A 14,610-nucleotide genomic window follows, 5' to 3' on the forward strand; every position below is an offset into this window, starting at 1 on the left:
GCATAAGTCAAGCCTGAACAAAAGATAAACTAAAGCCCTCGCATGCGCTGCATTCTCCTTTGATGAGAAAACGGGATTGCGCTGTACTCTTTCACCTCCATAAATTCCTTTATTTGCTTTTACACATATTACATCTCATGACACATACATACATCAGAGGTCATTTCATACATCAAACGATCGATTGCTAATGTCTGAATGACGCTTTAGGGGTTAGGTAGAAAGTTTACAGTGAGTTATTGAGTGTCTCATGAAGAAATGAAAGGAAATGCAGGAGCCTGTTTTCATCACTGGAGACAAAACTGGTGGAAAAAGCTTTTATATACAATATCTGCAGCAGAAAATGAAAAGAAAATGTAAAATTACTGAAACGGACTTGATCGGGTGTGTGTTTATGCTCAGTTTTGAACCCAGTGATCACAACAGCCACTTGCTTCACCTCAAAGCGGCAGACCATGAAGTTCCAGGTAGTCCCAAAGCCATTCTGATAGGATTAGGTGTCCTGGATTGATGCCCCATTGATTAGAGGGGATGACATTGCGTAAGTGGAGTTGGAGATCCGCAGCTTGCTTTTTTGCCCCTTGCGGGGACGTTGCTAGGAGGAGCATCGGAGGGTGCGCCGGGGTCGCGCCGTAAACTCAGATGCCTAACAGGATGAGTTCAATTTATCTCCACACAAAGAGGTATACATGCACGCTGAGCCGAGCAGGTGTTGCACGATCGCTCCGACTGTTGCATCAGTAAAGAAGGAAGCAGAGAACTTTGGCCGTACCGTCGCACAATCGAGTCTACAGCGGCGTCTTTACAAACACAAAGTCGTCTGCGCATACATATGATAAGGCTTTGGTAGCCTCATTTGCCTCCTCTGTAAGAAGGGTATTTAAAGTCTAAAGCCGTGTGGATCCCAAACACTGGCTGGAAATCAAATCCTATCAAAGCTTCTTACAGGAGAGGTAGATCTACTGCACTGCTGGACTGTCGATTGCTTAGAAAAAGCAAAGGTTGCTTCTCACAACCCTCAAGTCTGTTTTTTTTTTTTCAATGCTTCATTTATCATTTAGTTTATACAATTTACATTATACAGTTTCTATGTTTCCATAATCTATATACATGTGAAATATGCACATTTTAAATAAGTTAGTTTTGATTCTCACACCCAGATCCAAATAGCTTCAAGATGTCCCATAAAGCTGAAAACAAAACAAAACAAAACAAAACAAAATAAATTCTCCATCCCTGAATTTTAGTGCACATTTTGAGTGAGAATGTTAAACATTTAAAGCTTGTCTCAAACTTTTTTTTCCCCTGAAGACATTTTAAGTAGAAAATACTCCAATAAATCCAAAATATATGTATATCGACAAGTTGAATATTAAAATAACTATAGCTTCAAACAACTTATCCTTTTGGGGCAAGAGAACATTGATTTTTACCAACTCTGTTGTTATACAACCATAACTCTGTTACCACATTATTTTTTTATCCCAATGTACCGCAACTCTGAAAATAACAATTTGAATTCAACCTTTAAAACAACCCATAATCGAGACCCCTTCCGCTGACCCCTGTGATCAATGACCCTGCCTCCCTTCATCCCCCATTTTCAGGCCTGCCGCTGCCTGGACAGCAGCAGCTAAGTGCATTGTGTGACCTACAGTTCCACTAGATCTCACATTAACTGTCAGTAGGTATGAATGCTACAGTTTTGGCATGTATACACCCCATTCACGCAGAATCCGATATCAGCTATGCAAAATAAGAAGTTTGTATTTGTATTTTAGCACAACTGGCTAATAGTTGCATTCAAGCTCGTTCAACCACGGATTTCAAATGGTTGAACAAACTTAATATTTCGATCGCTATTGAGTTGAAGGAGAGTAAGTGTAATGTCCATATGCTGCGCAAAGCGGAGGAAGAAGGAAGTCTCAAATCCGCCACGTCTTCAGAAATGTCCTGCAATCAGATTCCCAACTCTCCGTGATGAAGTTTCTGACTCTCCCCTCCCTGAAGAATAGTTCGGCTGGTCTAATCCAGGCTGCACTGCAGACCAGACCTGACTACGCTAGACTAGGTGAGGCTGGGCCGGACGGCACCGAAGCAAACAGCAGATGTCCAGAGAGAACTACTGGTGTTGACGAGGCCAGTCCGGGGAAGAGACCACCCGTCGGACCCGGGGAGACTAGCGTCGTGTCGTCCTGAACGGACGCCGTCGGTCCAGATCCAAGCGGCCGAGAACCTTAACAGATGGTGCAGGTCTTTGACTTTCCTCCCTCGCCACCGCCGCCGCCGCCGCCACCACCACCACCAGCTAGGTTAAAAAAAAAGAATGGTGAGGTTCCACAAGGAACTATTATGGGTCTCCTACTGTTCACATGTGAAGCAATCATAAAGTACGCCCCTACAATCATGCATTTTTCCGCCTCACTGAGATGAGAAGCTGTGTATTTTTTACCTTTCTTGGCTTCCGCTTCTTCTAGTTTTTTCTTCTCCTCCTCGATAGCTTTCATCTTCGCCTCATAAACCTGCGCCAGCTCATTCCAGTGTGACCTGTTGTTGTTCAGACCGTCAAACATGGGCTGGATCTCTTTGTGGAACCTGGAGAACTCCTGACAAAATGACAATAAACATGTGTTATTCATGGTGTGGGACACTTAGGAGAAACACCGAGAAGAAGGCTTGTTTTGGCATGGCCCCTTCCACCGCCGGTCATTGTGTATGGATGTGGCATGTGTGTGTTCTTGTCCAAATACCATCCTGACTGACAAACAGCTCACTAACATTCCTGCTGAGGCCAGATGGGTTCAACAGGTCCATGTCTATGCATCCTGTTATACAACATGAGAGGCTTGCAGTGACAGCAACGCCGCTGGAAAGCAAATGTCGAGAGCGCATGAGAAATTATTTAACTCAACATTCATCTTTTAGTCAGTAGGAGAGTTCTCTGACTGCAGTATAGATATGGCTTGCGTGCCTTGCTGGCTTCCCCATATACCACCGTCTTATTCGGCTCTCAGCAGAGGTAATTAAATCGACCGCTTTTTGACAGTCCTCTGTTCTGTTTTATTACGAGTGCCTTGTTAAAACTATAGGCATTAAAATCCAGCTTTTATTGAGGTGGTGTGAGTGCCATTAAGGCAAAAGTCACACATACTACATCAGGCTTTAAAACACAGTTAATGGCTCAGTTAGGCCATTTGGATAGTTTATATTTGTAGGGACTTGTAGAAAAATCAAATCAAAATAACTCATATTTTCGTTCCTTTTGTTAATAGGCTTCGGCTTTGCGTTTGTGAGAATTAAATCACAGCTGAACTAAACGGCTACACTCCTCTTAAAGAGTGTTTACAGGTGAGCTATTGCAGCGCGGAGCGAACTCCCTGTTGTGCAGAGTCCATATCTGCGCTCCGCTTCACACGGCCGCCTCATCCTCCGCCGCTTATAATGACCACACCGCTCCTCCTTCCCGGGAAAATTGGTGGGGCCGGACTGAGTAAGAAGTGCTTTATTACCTTGTATACAAATGAGCACACAAAATCGATGAAGCCACACTGCATCTTGGGTAGCTGTTCGGCACAATTTCTGTCCATCATGGGCTGTGGGAGACAGAGGAGGAGGTTTTCCAGTTTACAATCTTTCACAAACATTTAGAAGCCGTGATGGAAACAGACAGAGAGGAAGGAAGAAGAGAGGGGAAGCGGTGCAGGGCGCTTACAATTGGTTGCTGATCCAAAACACTTCTCTCCAAATCACCCTGTTCCCAGAATTCAGCTGCGACCATCAGAGCCACCTAAACGGACCACATTGAACAGGATTAAACAGATTTCAAACATATTTTCCAACAGGATTCCGCTTTTCCTGTGAGCTTCGATTCATTTTTTTTTTTTTTCCACTGCAGCCTGCTGGAAGCCAGTAAAGCGAACTCACCTTGCTCTGCACCTCCCAGGGTTTGGTGATAGCTGACAAGTCGCAACCCGTCATCATCATGGCCCTGGAGGTGGGAGACAGACAGTCAGTCGGAGAAAGGGAGATGACACTCCGCCGCTGATGCCGATGATTTGCGAGGGCCCGCTGCTTCAGAGATCTCATAAATGCATATCGAAGGTAAACTAGACAGACTTCGCTCAACCGCTCGTGTCGTCTCCCGCTTAAATCAGTTACGGCACGTACATGATAATTTCCTTCCTGGTGGGGTTGTTGGAGACGAAAGCAATGGCCTCCTTTTCTTCTGCCATCGGCTCTGTGGCATTCACAATATTTTGGAACATGGTTCTTTTTCTACGGGAGGAAACAAAAAAGAGAGACACTCTGATAAAAACCTGCAAGACGTGCGGAAAAACAACACAAGTCGACTGACACACTTTGACTTTCAGCAGGAGCGACAGCTTTCACTCGCCTCCCTTTCCTTGACAGCTACCTTAAGTCTAAATGTCGCCGCGCCGTTTTGTTTCGTTTCCTGAAACTTACTTGAAGTAAAGGGCGAGATCAGTGGCGATGATGCAGACGTCGAACAAGTGCTGCACGTTCTCAAACTGACGCTTCTGGAGGTTGCAGAAAATGTTCAAGCTCTGCAAAAACAAACGGGTGTTATCTTTCTCCGGGGCGCCGTAAAGGGCCGGCGCTTTGATTTAACGGCCGGCGAAGTGACTCACCTCCTCAGCCATCAGCGTCTTGCTGTACTCTAAATGGTGCCTCTCCAAGATGGAGGAGCCATGAAGTCGAGCCAGAGGCGACGCGCTCCTGCAGGGCGAATAAGACACGGCCGATGAGGAAGAATGATCTCCATACTTTACGTGTATGACGTGCCAGGAAGGGCGTTTCGACTTGCTTTGTCTGGTAGAGGTTGTTGGTTCCTCTGTGGTCGATATCGTGGCAGAAAGCTGCAGCCACCATGGCAAAGGCATCTAGATCGGTGTAGTACTTCCTCAGCCTCCCTGTCTGTAAGACAGGAAAGAGTCTTCTTCATGCTTCTGCGCGTTAACGATGAGTCATCTCATCTCGCACTGAACGGCACAAGCGTCACCTGCAGCAGGCAGAACATGGTGTGGCCGACGTTGAACCCGTGCCTCCAGTTGTGGTAGGTGATGGCGCGGTAGCCCTTCCTCACGGTGTACATCCACCTGGTCAGCGTCTGAAAGGGGCAAACGGTGGGCGTTACTCAAAGGCAAATGAAGAGGAAAAAAAAGCAATAAAGATGAAAAATTGTGTCATTTAAACATTAATGCGGTCTGAGTCATAATTGCGCTTCTGCCCCGATGCCCGGGGACACCCACTCACTTTTCACAACTGCACTCCAGCATCACTCAGATTTGTAGCTTCGACAGTCTCATTAAAGGCCGACTTCTTGGTTCCAAACTTTTTCTTGTTATCCAGAAGATTCATAGATCAGGCTGTGTATTTCCTGCACGCCCTCGGTAGGTCTCTCCTGGTTTTCACGTGCCTTAAAGCACCCACACTTTATATCTGACCAGGATTGTCCACTCGTTTTGAATATATCCTCTTCAGTCAAACACTGATTTGAAATGTGGGGTCAACAAATAAAAGTAATGGGACATTTTTACATTATCAATTGAACAATGGAGTGAGGTTTCCCTGCCTGACGTGTCTTCAAACACCCTGTTTGGAGCAGAGGTACAAACTCACCTCCGCAGGAACTTTGAACTTCTCAACCACTCCGAGCTCAAAGAACATGCGAATGCCGCATTTGATGAGCTCGAACTCCGTAACGGGGAAATCACTGAAGGAGAACAGGTACAGATCCTCTCCGTGGACATCGTTAGCTGGCGGGCAGGTTGCTTTCTATAAAAAGACAAAGCCGTCCGCAACACGTTTGTGAATTGTTCCGTAGCGTTGTGAAAAGACGCGAAATAATTCCTTGGCGTTGAACTTGCTTGTACTGGCTTTGATAGGATAATTGTGTGGATTGTAAAAATGACATTAGGATGTAATTCTGGTTAAAACAAAGCGTACCAGTAGTTTGTACATCTCTTTCTGGTCACAGTCCTCAGGCTCCGAACCAAACTTCTCATTGGTGTTCTGGTGAATAAAAAGAACAAGAAGAAAATATTCAAACATGCTTGAATATTTTTGACCTGATATTAGCTACAAACAGAGGACTGGCGTGAAATAAGATGACGCATTCGCCCTTTATTTCCATTCAAAACACAGAATGTTGTTCTGATACTGACCAGAATGGACTGCAGCTCATCTTTGGTGCATCTGGACTGGTACATGAGCATCTCCTGGGCGATGTCTTTTCTCCACTCCATGCGGTTCAGCTTGTCGTAGGTATCGCAGTTGAGCACTGACCATCCCAGGAACTGTGTCAGCGCCTGGATCAAACAGCAGAAACTCATCGTGAACACGCAACGCAATCAAAAGACGACACACGTGTCGAGTCTTCCGCGAATGTGACAAACTGACAGCATAAATAACATGATATCTGTAATGCTTGACGCAGGCGGGAGGTGAAGACAGAAGGAGTCGTTACCTCAGTGATCTGCTCGTCGTGCTCATCAAACGGTTTGCCGTCCTTCCTGTTGAAGAAAGTGGCGATGCCGACGATTTCTTCCTTCTTGTTGACGATCGGCAGCGACAAGACGTTTTTGATAACAAAGCCCGTCTCATCCACGGCCTCTTTCTGAAAGACACAGAAGCAAGTTTAAAAAAAAAGAAAAGAAAAAAAACCAGGGTGCTTTTCTACTCGCCTCAACACAAGTCAAGTGCGATCAGAACCGACACTGGCGTGTATTTCATGGTTTGCAAGCATGCGATTGCAGTTCTGAGCCTATTGTATGTGAATATATTATAGATAACGACCAAAGTTGTCGCACCTGGAAAGTGAAGTAGTCGTCTGCAGCCACGTTCATCATGTTGCAGATCTGCAGGAAGCCACATGAAGATCTGATGTTTTCAAACACGTCACCGTTTACCTTTGATACGCTCAGCTTTCCCACTCTGAATTCCTCTATCACGTCAATGATTAACACTCACAAAGCCATTCTCTGCTACGTAGGTAGGCAGCCCGCTGACCAGAGCCCAGTGATCTGCAGGCGGACCGCTGCAAACACACAAAACAGACACACGTGCATGAGACAGCATTAAATATGCACATTTACTGAGTTTTGTGTTGGTCTTCGAAAGGCTTTCATCATTTCATGGTCCGCAACAGCTGTTCTTGACTGATTTCGTTAATTCAATCGAAGCCTTTTATCCACAGCTTCTAACTTTATGTGCATTCGATTACATAACTGTGAGTATGTGCAGCAAATATTCAGAGTTTCTTACGGTATGACTTTAATTTCTTCTTTGCCCTCCAGGAGGTAGTCAATAATCTTGTAAAAGATGACTTCCTGTGTTGAAAAAAAAAAGTGTCACAGAGAGCAAGCCACGTGTTTATAAAAAGGAAGGTATATCAAATGGGAAGAAAAGTGTTACCCTGCCGTCAGGTGTTTTCGGTCCTTTATAAGGTTCCACATCTCCCAGTTTCACCGGCCATTCATCATAAAATTCCTGCAGGATGTGATTGTAACCAATTATTTTACTGCTGAAGACAGAACCTGACACACACACACAAAAAAAAAATCTTTCTGTAAAACGTTGCAGTCAACCCACCTTCTCCTTGGTCATGTCCAGCAGGCCCACTGAGTATCGTTCACAGTTCAGGTAGATTCTTACGGTGTAGAGCGCTTTGTGGAACTGTCTCTCGATGTCTGTCAACTCCTCAAATACTTTACTGGCCGACCAGAGCAGCACCTGGGTTCAGAGAAACAGCGATGGGAGGGAGAAACATCAAGCAAAAGGGTTTTTTTTTTGTTGTTGTTAGTATTCATTATGGATTAACTGTGGGAGTCCACCGACTCTCGCTCACCTCTCCTGACCTAAGAGACACTTTGATTTCAATATGTTGAACAGAGACGTGTATATTTACCTGACTTCTCCTTGACTCCACATTGAACATGTAGGCCGTGTAGTGCTGCAGCATGATGACTTGGGCAAAGTTCATGTACTTGTGGAAGAGCTGAGGACCAAATCAGAGAAGAGAGTTCATCAACACAGACAAGTAAAGGCAGTACTGCATTATTAAGATGCATTCCCCTCTTAAAATATTTTGATTTACCATAGAAGTTAAGCTGAATAAGACTAATTAGATTAGACACTTCCTTATATGTTAATCTTCAGATAGCCTTTCTACATTTAAGTCAGCTTTACCTGGCGATTACACTTACATTTGCATAGATAAAATACTATTCCTAGTTCTTTCCAGGCTTATAAAACTCCCATACTGCTGTGATTATTACAGTCTTTGCCGCTTGTCAAGTAATCACGAGAGTGCTTTGCTTGAATACATAAATATATCTTTTGATATGTGAGATTTTCACTCAGCGGTACTGTGCAGAGTGAAAACACACTGAGAAATCACCACATCCGCCCAAAAGCCAGTCATTTTCTTGCATCTTAGTAGTTTCAGCCTTTGACACTGTTTCATTTCCAGCAATCTTCTATTTAGATCTCTTAACTCTCGTCGTCAGTCCTCGTAAAATCCCCATAATAACCAAGAATCGACTTCGATAATATGCAAAAACATCATTTTTATCTGACCCAGTTTGTTCTTTGTGGAATTGCCCCACATTGTGAACTCGTGGCTTCAGAGGTAGCTGTCAATGTTCTCCGATTCAGACTACAGATAGAACTTATTTCTAGTTATAGCATTATGCCCTTTCATCAAGTTCAATCCACAAAAGCAGCCCTCTCTGAGTGGGCCTGGCATGATTGGCTCCCACCGACATAATAGGAGTGTTTTGCGCCCTGCCAGCAAGATGTAATTACAGCAATATTCTTTATTTAGCTGCACATTCAAGCGGTCGAGCAAAGGCTTTTCCAAGTAGCAGACAGGCGGCATTGGATATGATGAAGAGAATCCCTGAGTAACACGGGGCTATTTCAGTGTTAAAACAATGTTGCTGCTCCTGCATCTGAAATTCAAACGTTCTCAAAATCACCTCACAACCAGTGCAGATAGGTGTGTATCGGTACCTTCTCATCCTCTGGGGTGAAAGCGTCAGCTCCTATTTTGTTTAGTGCCATGATGACTCCAAGGCACTCTTTTTCAGCAACCAGAGGGAAAGTGAGCATGCATTTGGTCGAGTATCCAGTCTGTTTGTCCACAAAGTCAGAGAACTTTGGATTCTGGATCGAGAGATAGACAGAGAGAAAGAGAAAGTTAAAACTTGTGTGAGTTTTTCTTTTCTCAAAGAGTGAAACGGCATGGCTCATGCAGTGTTTTTATTTAGAAGATAATGCTTTTCTTTTAAGTCTCCTTCGCCTACCTGCCGGGCTGACATTCAGAATACATACATAATGACTTTTATTCAGTTGCATTTACAGTTGCTAAGATAGTTTGACCATCTTAGGTATTAGAGGTTATGGGAAGGGATGCAAGAAAAAACTCACTGTCAATCTTGTTGCAAATTCAATACATTTATGGTGAGTTACAGTATAAAAGAATAAAATACAAAAAAAAAAAAAATTGAATTCAATATATTATATCATTACACATTACCTGAAATATTATAAGCGTTTTCTTTTATTTTATCCCCCACATTTTAGGTTATTAAAAAGAGCAATATCTCTAAACAATAAATAAAGCCGTTTTCTATTTAGTGGAACGTTTTCCCCTCATTATTAAGGCTGTGATAATCAAAATTAAACGTTCTGCATGTCATGAGTGTAGAAAATGGAATTGTTTTTGGATGTGGGGAAAATGCAAAGTTTGAATCAATCAACGAGCCAAATAAATAAATGGAATCTCTCTTTTTTTCATGTTTTTTGAACACATTTGGAAACAAAAACGAATACTAGTTATTCAATTCTTGAAGTCTGCAGTCTTCAATCTTTAATTCCTTGGAATTTTTTTTCTTTTTTTTGGGGGGGGGGGTTTGATTTCAGTTCCTTCATCTGCTCCTATTTCTCACACCTCCAGAGTCTCGCGCGCGCAAAGTGCGCACTTCTCACCTTGGTCACGTCCGGTACGTTTTGCGGCTTTTTGGTGGTCGCGGTGTGACCCACGATCCCGATGTCTAGAGGGAAGACGATCTCCGACTGCGGATGCACGAGGTTGGCTTCGTATTTGGACGTGGGGGTCACGTCGAAGAGGCTGGTGGCGAGCTCAGGTATCCCGTTCCGGCCTCGGCACATGAAGAAGCCCATCCTGTCGGCCTGCAGGATGAGCGCGATCCTCTGCAGCACTTTGTGCATGGACTGCTCCATGTTCCCCGGCTTCTGCAGCTCCTGCACCAGCTCGAAGATGATGGCGGCCTCCTGGATGGCGTTAACATCCTTGAAGGAAGCGGTGTCCTTCACGTCCACGGTCCCGGAGAAGGCTGCGGTCAGCGCCTCGGCGCGCACCTTCTTGTCAAAGTACTCTTTGGCGAACTGCGGGTTGTTCTCCAGGTACTTCTCCACGCTATCCTTGTCTGCCATTTTTCGACTGGTACCTTTGGACGAGTATTTGTTGATTTATTTCCTCCTCAAAACCATCACCCGGACTTCCGAACGGCGGAGCGGCGTTGGCCTTCAGGAGCGCGCGCTCATCCCCTCCACGGTGTCCAGTGGAGTCTGCGGGCTCGTGCCGTGTCCTCCGCACAGAGCGCCGCACGCGGCTTACGGGCTGAAAGGATCAGAGAGGCCGCTAATTAATGTGACGTCATGACATTAAAACCCTCTCTAAGCACCCTGAACCCGCAAATCCCGGCGCTGATCATTTTATACTGGGAAATCCCTCCGAGCACGAGAGAGTGAGCGTGGGCAGGTGGAATGACCTGCAACACTCCTGTCAAACACCTAAAATTAACTCTCAGAAGTAGGAAATGGGTGAAACTGTTACAAAACCGTGTTTAAAATAGCTAAAATGTCTGAAAAAAATGCAAAAACTTGGTGACACAAAGTTCTGAAATGGTAAAAGTCTCAAAAAGCTGCATTACAAATACTGCTGTGTGTTTCAATTTTCAAGTTATAACAGCTTCCAAAGTCTACAATCAACTGTTAACTAGCTAGAGGGAGCTGAGGGTCACCACCAGCATCTGCCTCTGCAGTGAACACTTTACACCGGGGAGTTTTACAAACCTTCACCACAGAAACCTCGGCTCACCATTTTGACATTGGAGGGTAGAGCTGAGCCAATGATCTGCCTGCCTTCACTTCATCCTCCCCTCCCGCTGACGTCTGGCTCCTTCTTCTGCAACTCCTGTCCACCACCAAGTGTGAGACTCATTAATAGGCCCAGCTTAATATACTGTAGTCAGTAACTCTAATTATATCCTGTGAAAACACTTTTTCTTCTACACTAAATTCACAGCCTTCCCAATAGAACATCCTCCTCTTAAAACATTAAATACACTTCGATGTCTTGCACAAATAGCATTTTATAAATATGTTTTTTTTTAAAAAAGCGACCTTGCTGCTTTGCTAAAACACAAATAATTGTCTTTTGTGTCTCCTGGTGCATTACAGCTAAATGATATTGCAGTAGTTGGAGTAGTTCTTGGAGGTGCTACACTGGCGGTGCCCCCCTGGCCTTGTTTTGACATGTTTGTCTCGAATAAGAATTTGAAATCCGTTTCCTTCAGGTGCTGAAATGGAACCGGGAGCCCACTCCTGCTGCTAGCTATCGTTTAATGCTCTAACGCTGTTTACAACACTTGTTAATTAAACACTGCGAGCAGTCTGGAGACATGCTATCACCTTTCTCAGCCTTGAATAACCTCCTGGTGAGTCAACGCTGCCTTACCTATTACCACTGTTCTATCCTCGTTGCTGCAGAGAGGAGGAAGTACCTAAATAGTGTCAGTCATTGGCAGTAATTGCATTCACCTATCTAATGCCTTCAGTGTGTGAGCGGCCTACCTGTGCCCTAATGAAATCATCATGGAGGTAGATGTCTCAGAACTGGAGATTGGCCAATTAGTTAGACGTGGTTGTCTGAGAACAAGGCCTTAAACAAAGATGGCTGGCTATTATTAACTGAGCGCGCTGTCTGGTTGGTTGCTGGCACGCTGGCAAGACAAGGACTTCCCCACTATATTTTGCCGTGAGGATTAAGAGAGGCTCGTCAAGGGAGAAACTCCGAAAGGCATGTGTGGAGGTGTGCGGGAATAAATTAGAACGGTCTACTTCACAGGGAGAGGAACTGTTTGGGGAACAAAAGAGGAAGGGTGAGCGAGGCGGGCAGGTGGATCCCAGACAGGCAATTTGTCTGGATGTAACCGTGGAAACATTTTTGATTTCCAATATGAATCTCACCCTGAACACTGACTCAGTTTTATCATTTGCATCAGGCTTTCTAATACATAGCTTCAACCTATATCCAGACGTGAACGATTTCTCTTCATACTGTTGGGAGGAGCAGCGGGACTCACTTGATTAGGTTATTTATTAGCTTCACTTGACAGAAAGACCGCAAATAACAGATATTAAGATGCCAAACATTTATGATTATATCAAATTTTAGGATTTCAAATTGTCAATCGATATTGTCCGAGCACCGCTGCGGTGTAAACGAACACCCAAAGATGTGACGAAAGTTTTGTTTTTCACTCAGAAATGGTGTCATGTGAACAGATCCTCGATAGCGCTGCTGGATGTAAGAAGATCGCTTGTATTAAAGAGTGATGTTCATCATCCTGCCTTGAACAATGTGTGGAATTTCCAGCAATTTTTTTTTTGGAAAGATATTCCTCTGAGTAAAACTTGATAGTATCATCAAATGATTAAGATACTGATCAACCTCTTCCTGCAGGAGACAGGGCCATAGGTCAGTATTGGACGCTGGTGATCTTTGGCCTTCAGAAATCAATGACTGAACACAGATCAACACACAGTCCACATACGCTATGCAACAGGAGAAAATCTATATAAAAATGGCAACATTTGAGACGTATGTGACTCCCGTTTGACACCCTTGGTCTATTTATAAAGAAAAGGTTTCAAACACTTCACTTAAGAACCGCCATAAAACAGCAAGACCCTTGCAGTGGAGGAGTTCGGGTCCTGACCTTTAACCCTTTTAAACATATGGCGCACCATAGGTCAAAACAAAAAAAAAAAAACCTAATGTAGAGCACCCGGGGCTGAGGAGGAGCTGTAGTAGACCAGCAATACTCTCATCACTGCACACTCTGTTATTACAGCAGGAAGGAGTGTTACATAATGGTAAACATGGCTACGTTCCAACTTTTTTTTTTTTTTTTTTTTTTTTTGTAGAATGGCGGTTATACTTAAACGTTGTGTTTTTGCCTTCCTCAAAGGTCCAAAGTTCCTGCTGATGTGTGTTTGCCCATGAAATATTTTTGCTTCACGGCCCATCAAAACAACACAAAGCCTCCAGCTTTAAACATGAGCGTTTTCCTCTATATGCTCAAGATGTTAAACGCAGACAAGAAGCTGGCAGGGTAATATATAGACTTTTCTTGGCCAGTTTTTACGATTATGAAATGATGCACTAGCCTCTGGCTGAATTCCAGCTGCTATAATGGCCATCTCAAGAATGATTGCTGTGGGTTCTTTATTTTATTTTTTTTTTTCTTTTTGTTTTTTGACTGGCCTGAACGTCGGTTATGTAATCTGCAGATGTTTGGCTGTGCTGTGCTCCTTTATTCAAACCAAAGCCTCAGAGGAGTGGTAATACGATCCCAGAGCAAAACAACTGCACCAATTTATTAAAAAAAAAAAAAAAGTCTGGAACTGCAGATTTGACACAGATGAAAACCAGACCTGTGTTCAGCAGGAAAGTAGGTGTTTTCCTTCGCTCACTCGTATTGGTGTATTTTTTTCACAGAGGAGGGGAAAGCAAGGGGGGAAAAAAAAAGCTGACATATTGATCTTTAGTACATTTCTAAATGCTGCGATTCTTTAATAAAAGGCAGTATGTCAGCAAGGTTGATCTCTGAGGACTGATCACTGAAGTGACGTCAAAGACATCAGGACACATTTCACCGATGAACAGTGTCCGCGCTTCTTTGGAAAAGACAGAGTACACAAAAACGAGTCAATAGTTGATGGTTTTTTTTTTTTTTTTTTTAGGCCAGTTTCTTTTGAGTCATCACTGATGTGTGTTCGAGTCTCCAGACTTTGTACTCCAATTGCCGCTGTGTCACACTGATTATTTTGGAGAACGGACTCGTTTGGGCAAACACGGCGCTCGAAGGTAAAGACAACAAGAGCTGATGTAATGACAGGGATTCTGGCTGGAGGCATATGTGCCTACTTTAACATTCCTTCTGTAAATAAAGAAAAATGGGGTATGGAAGATGTAGGGTTTTTTTTTTTCACTCCACAGAGAAAAAAAAAACAAACCTCTGCTCACAAAAACATTTCACTTAGATTTATGATGCCGGGGTGGACTTCGCGCTCTGCGGACACAACACTCAAGCTGGAACTCCTTTCATAAGTTGGTTAACCCCAGTGGAAAAAGAAAAAAAAAAAAGAAAAAAGTAGGGGGGGGGCACACACACTACATGGGGGGAACGTGAACGGGTGGAGGACCAAATCAATAGGGATGGAGTCTGAAGTTATGTAAATGTTTGTCCAATGAAAGGCGGGCAAGCTGTGGGAAGA

General features: G+C 44.0%; 1 protein-coding gene across 1 annotated transcript; it reads right to left on the bottom strand.

Annotated features, from left to right (window-relative positions):
* Positions 1-1,859: 1,859 nt before the first annotated feature.
* pde6c (phosphodiesterase 6C, cGMP-specific, cone, alpha prime) lies at positions 1,860-10,573 on the bottom strand. Its single transcript, XM_030098907.1, has 22 exons — positions 10,012-10,573; positions 9,034-9,186; positions 7,928-8,017; positions 7,612-7,752; positions 7,435-7,509; positions 7,285-7,349; positions 6,991-7,057; positions 6,831-6,878; positions 6,488-6,637; positions 6,186-6,329; positions 5,968-6,033; positions 5,641-5,796; positions 5,021-5,128; positions 4,826-4,935; positions 4,650-4,737; positions 4,465-4,565; positions 4,168-4,275; positions 3,925-3,988; positions 3,713-3,787; positions 3,510-3,593; positions 2,453-2,606; positions 1,860-1,897 (listed from the first exon to the last, which is right to left on the bottom strand). The coding sequence occupies exons 1-22, from the start codon at positions 10,477-10,479 to the stop codon at positions 1,860-1,862; spliced, it is 2,553 nt and encodes an 850-aa protein (XP_029954767.1). The 5' UTR covers positions 10,480-10,573.
* Positions 10,574-14,610: the final 4,037 nt, after the last annotated feature.

This window comes from Salarias fasciatus, chromosome 8 (assembly GCF_902148845.1).
Source record: "Salarias fasciatus chromosome 8, fSalaFa1.1, whole genome shotgun sequence".
Classification (NCBI taxonomy): domain Eukaryota; kingdom Metazoa; phylum Chordata; class Actinopteri; order Blenniiformes; family Blenniidae; genus Salarias; species Salarias fasciatus.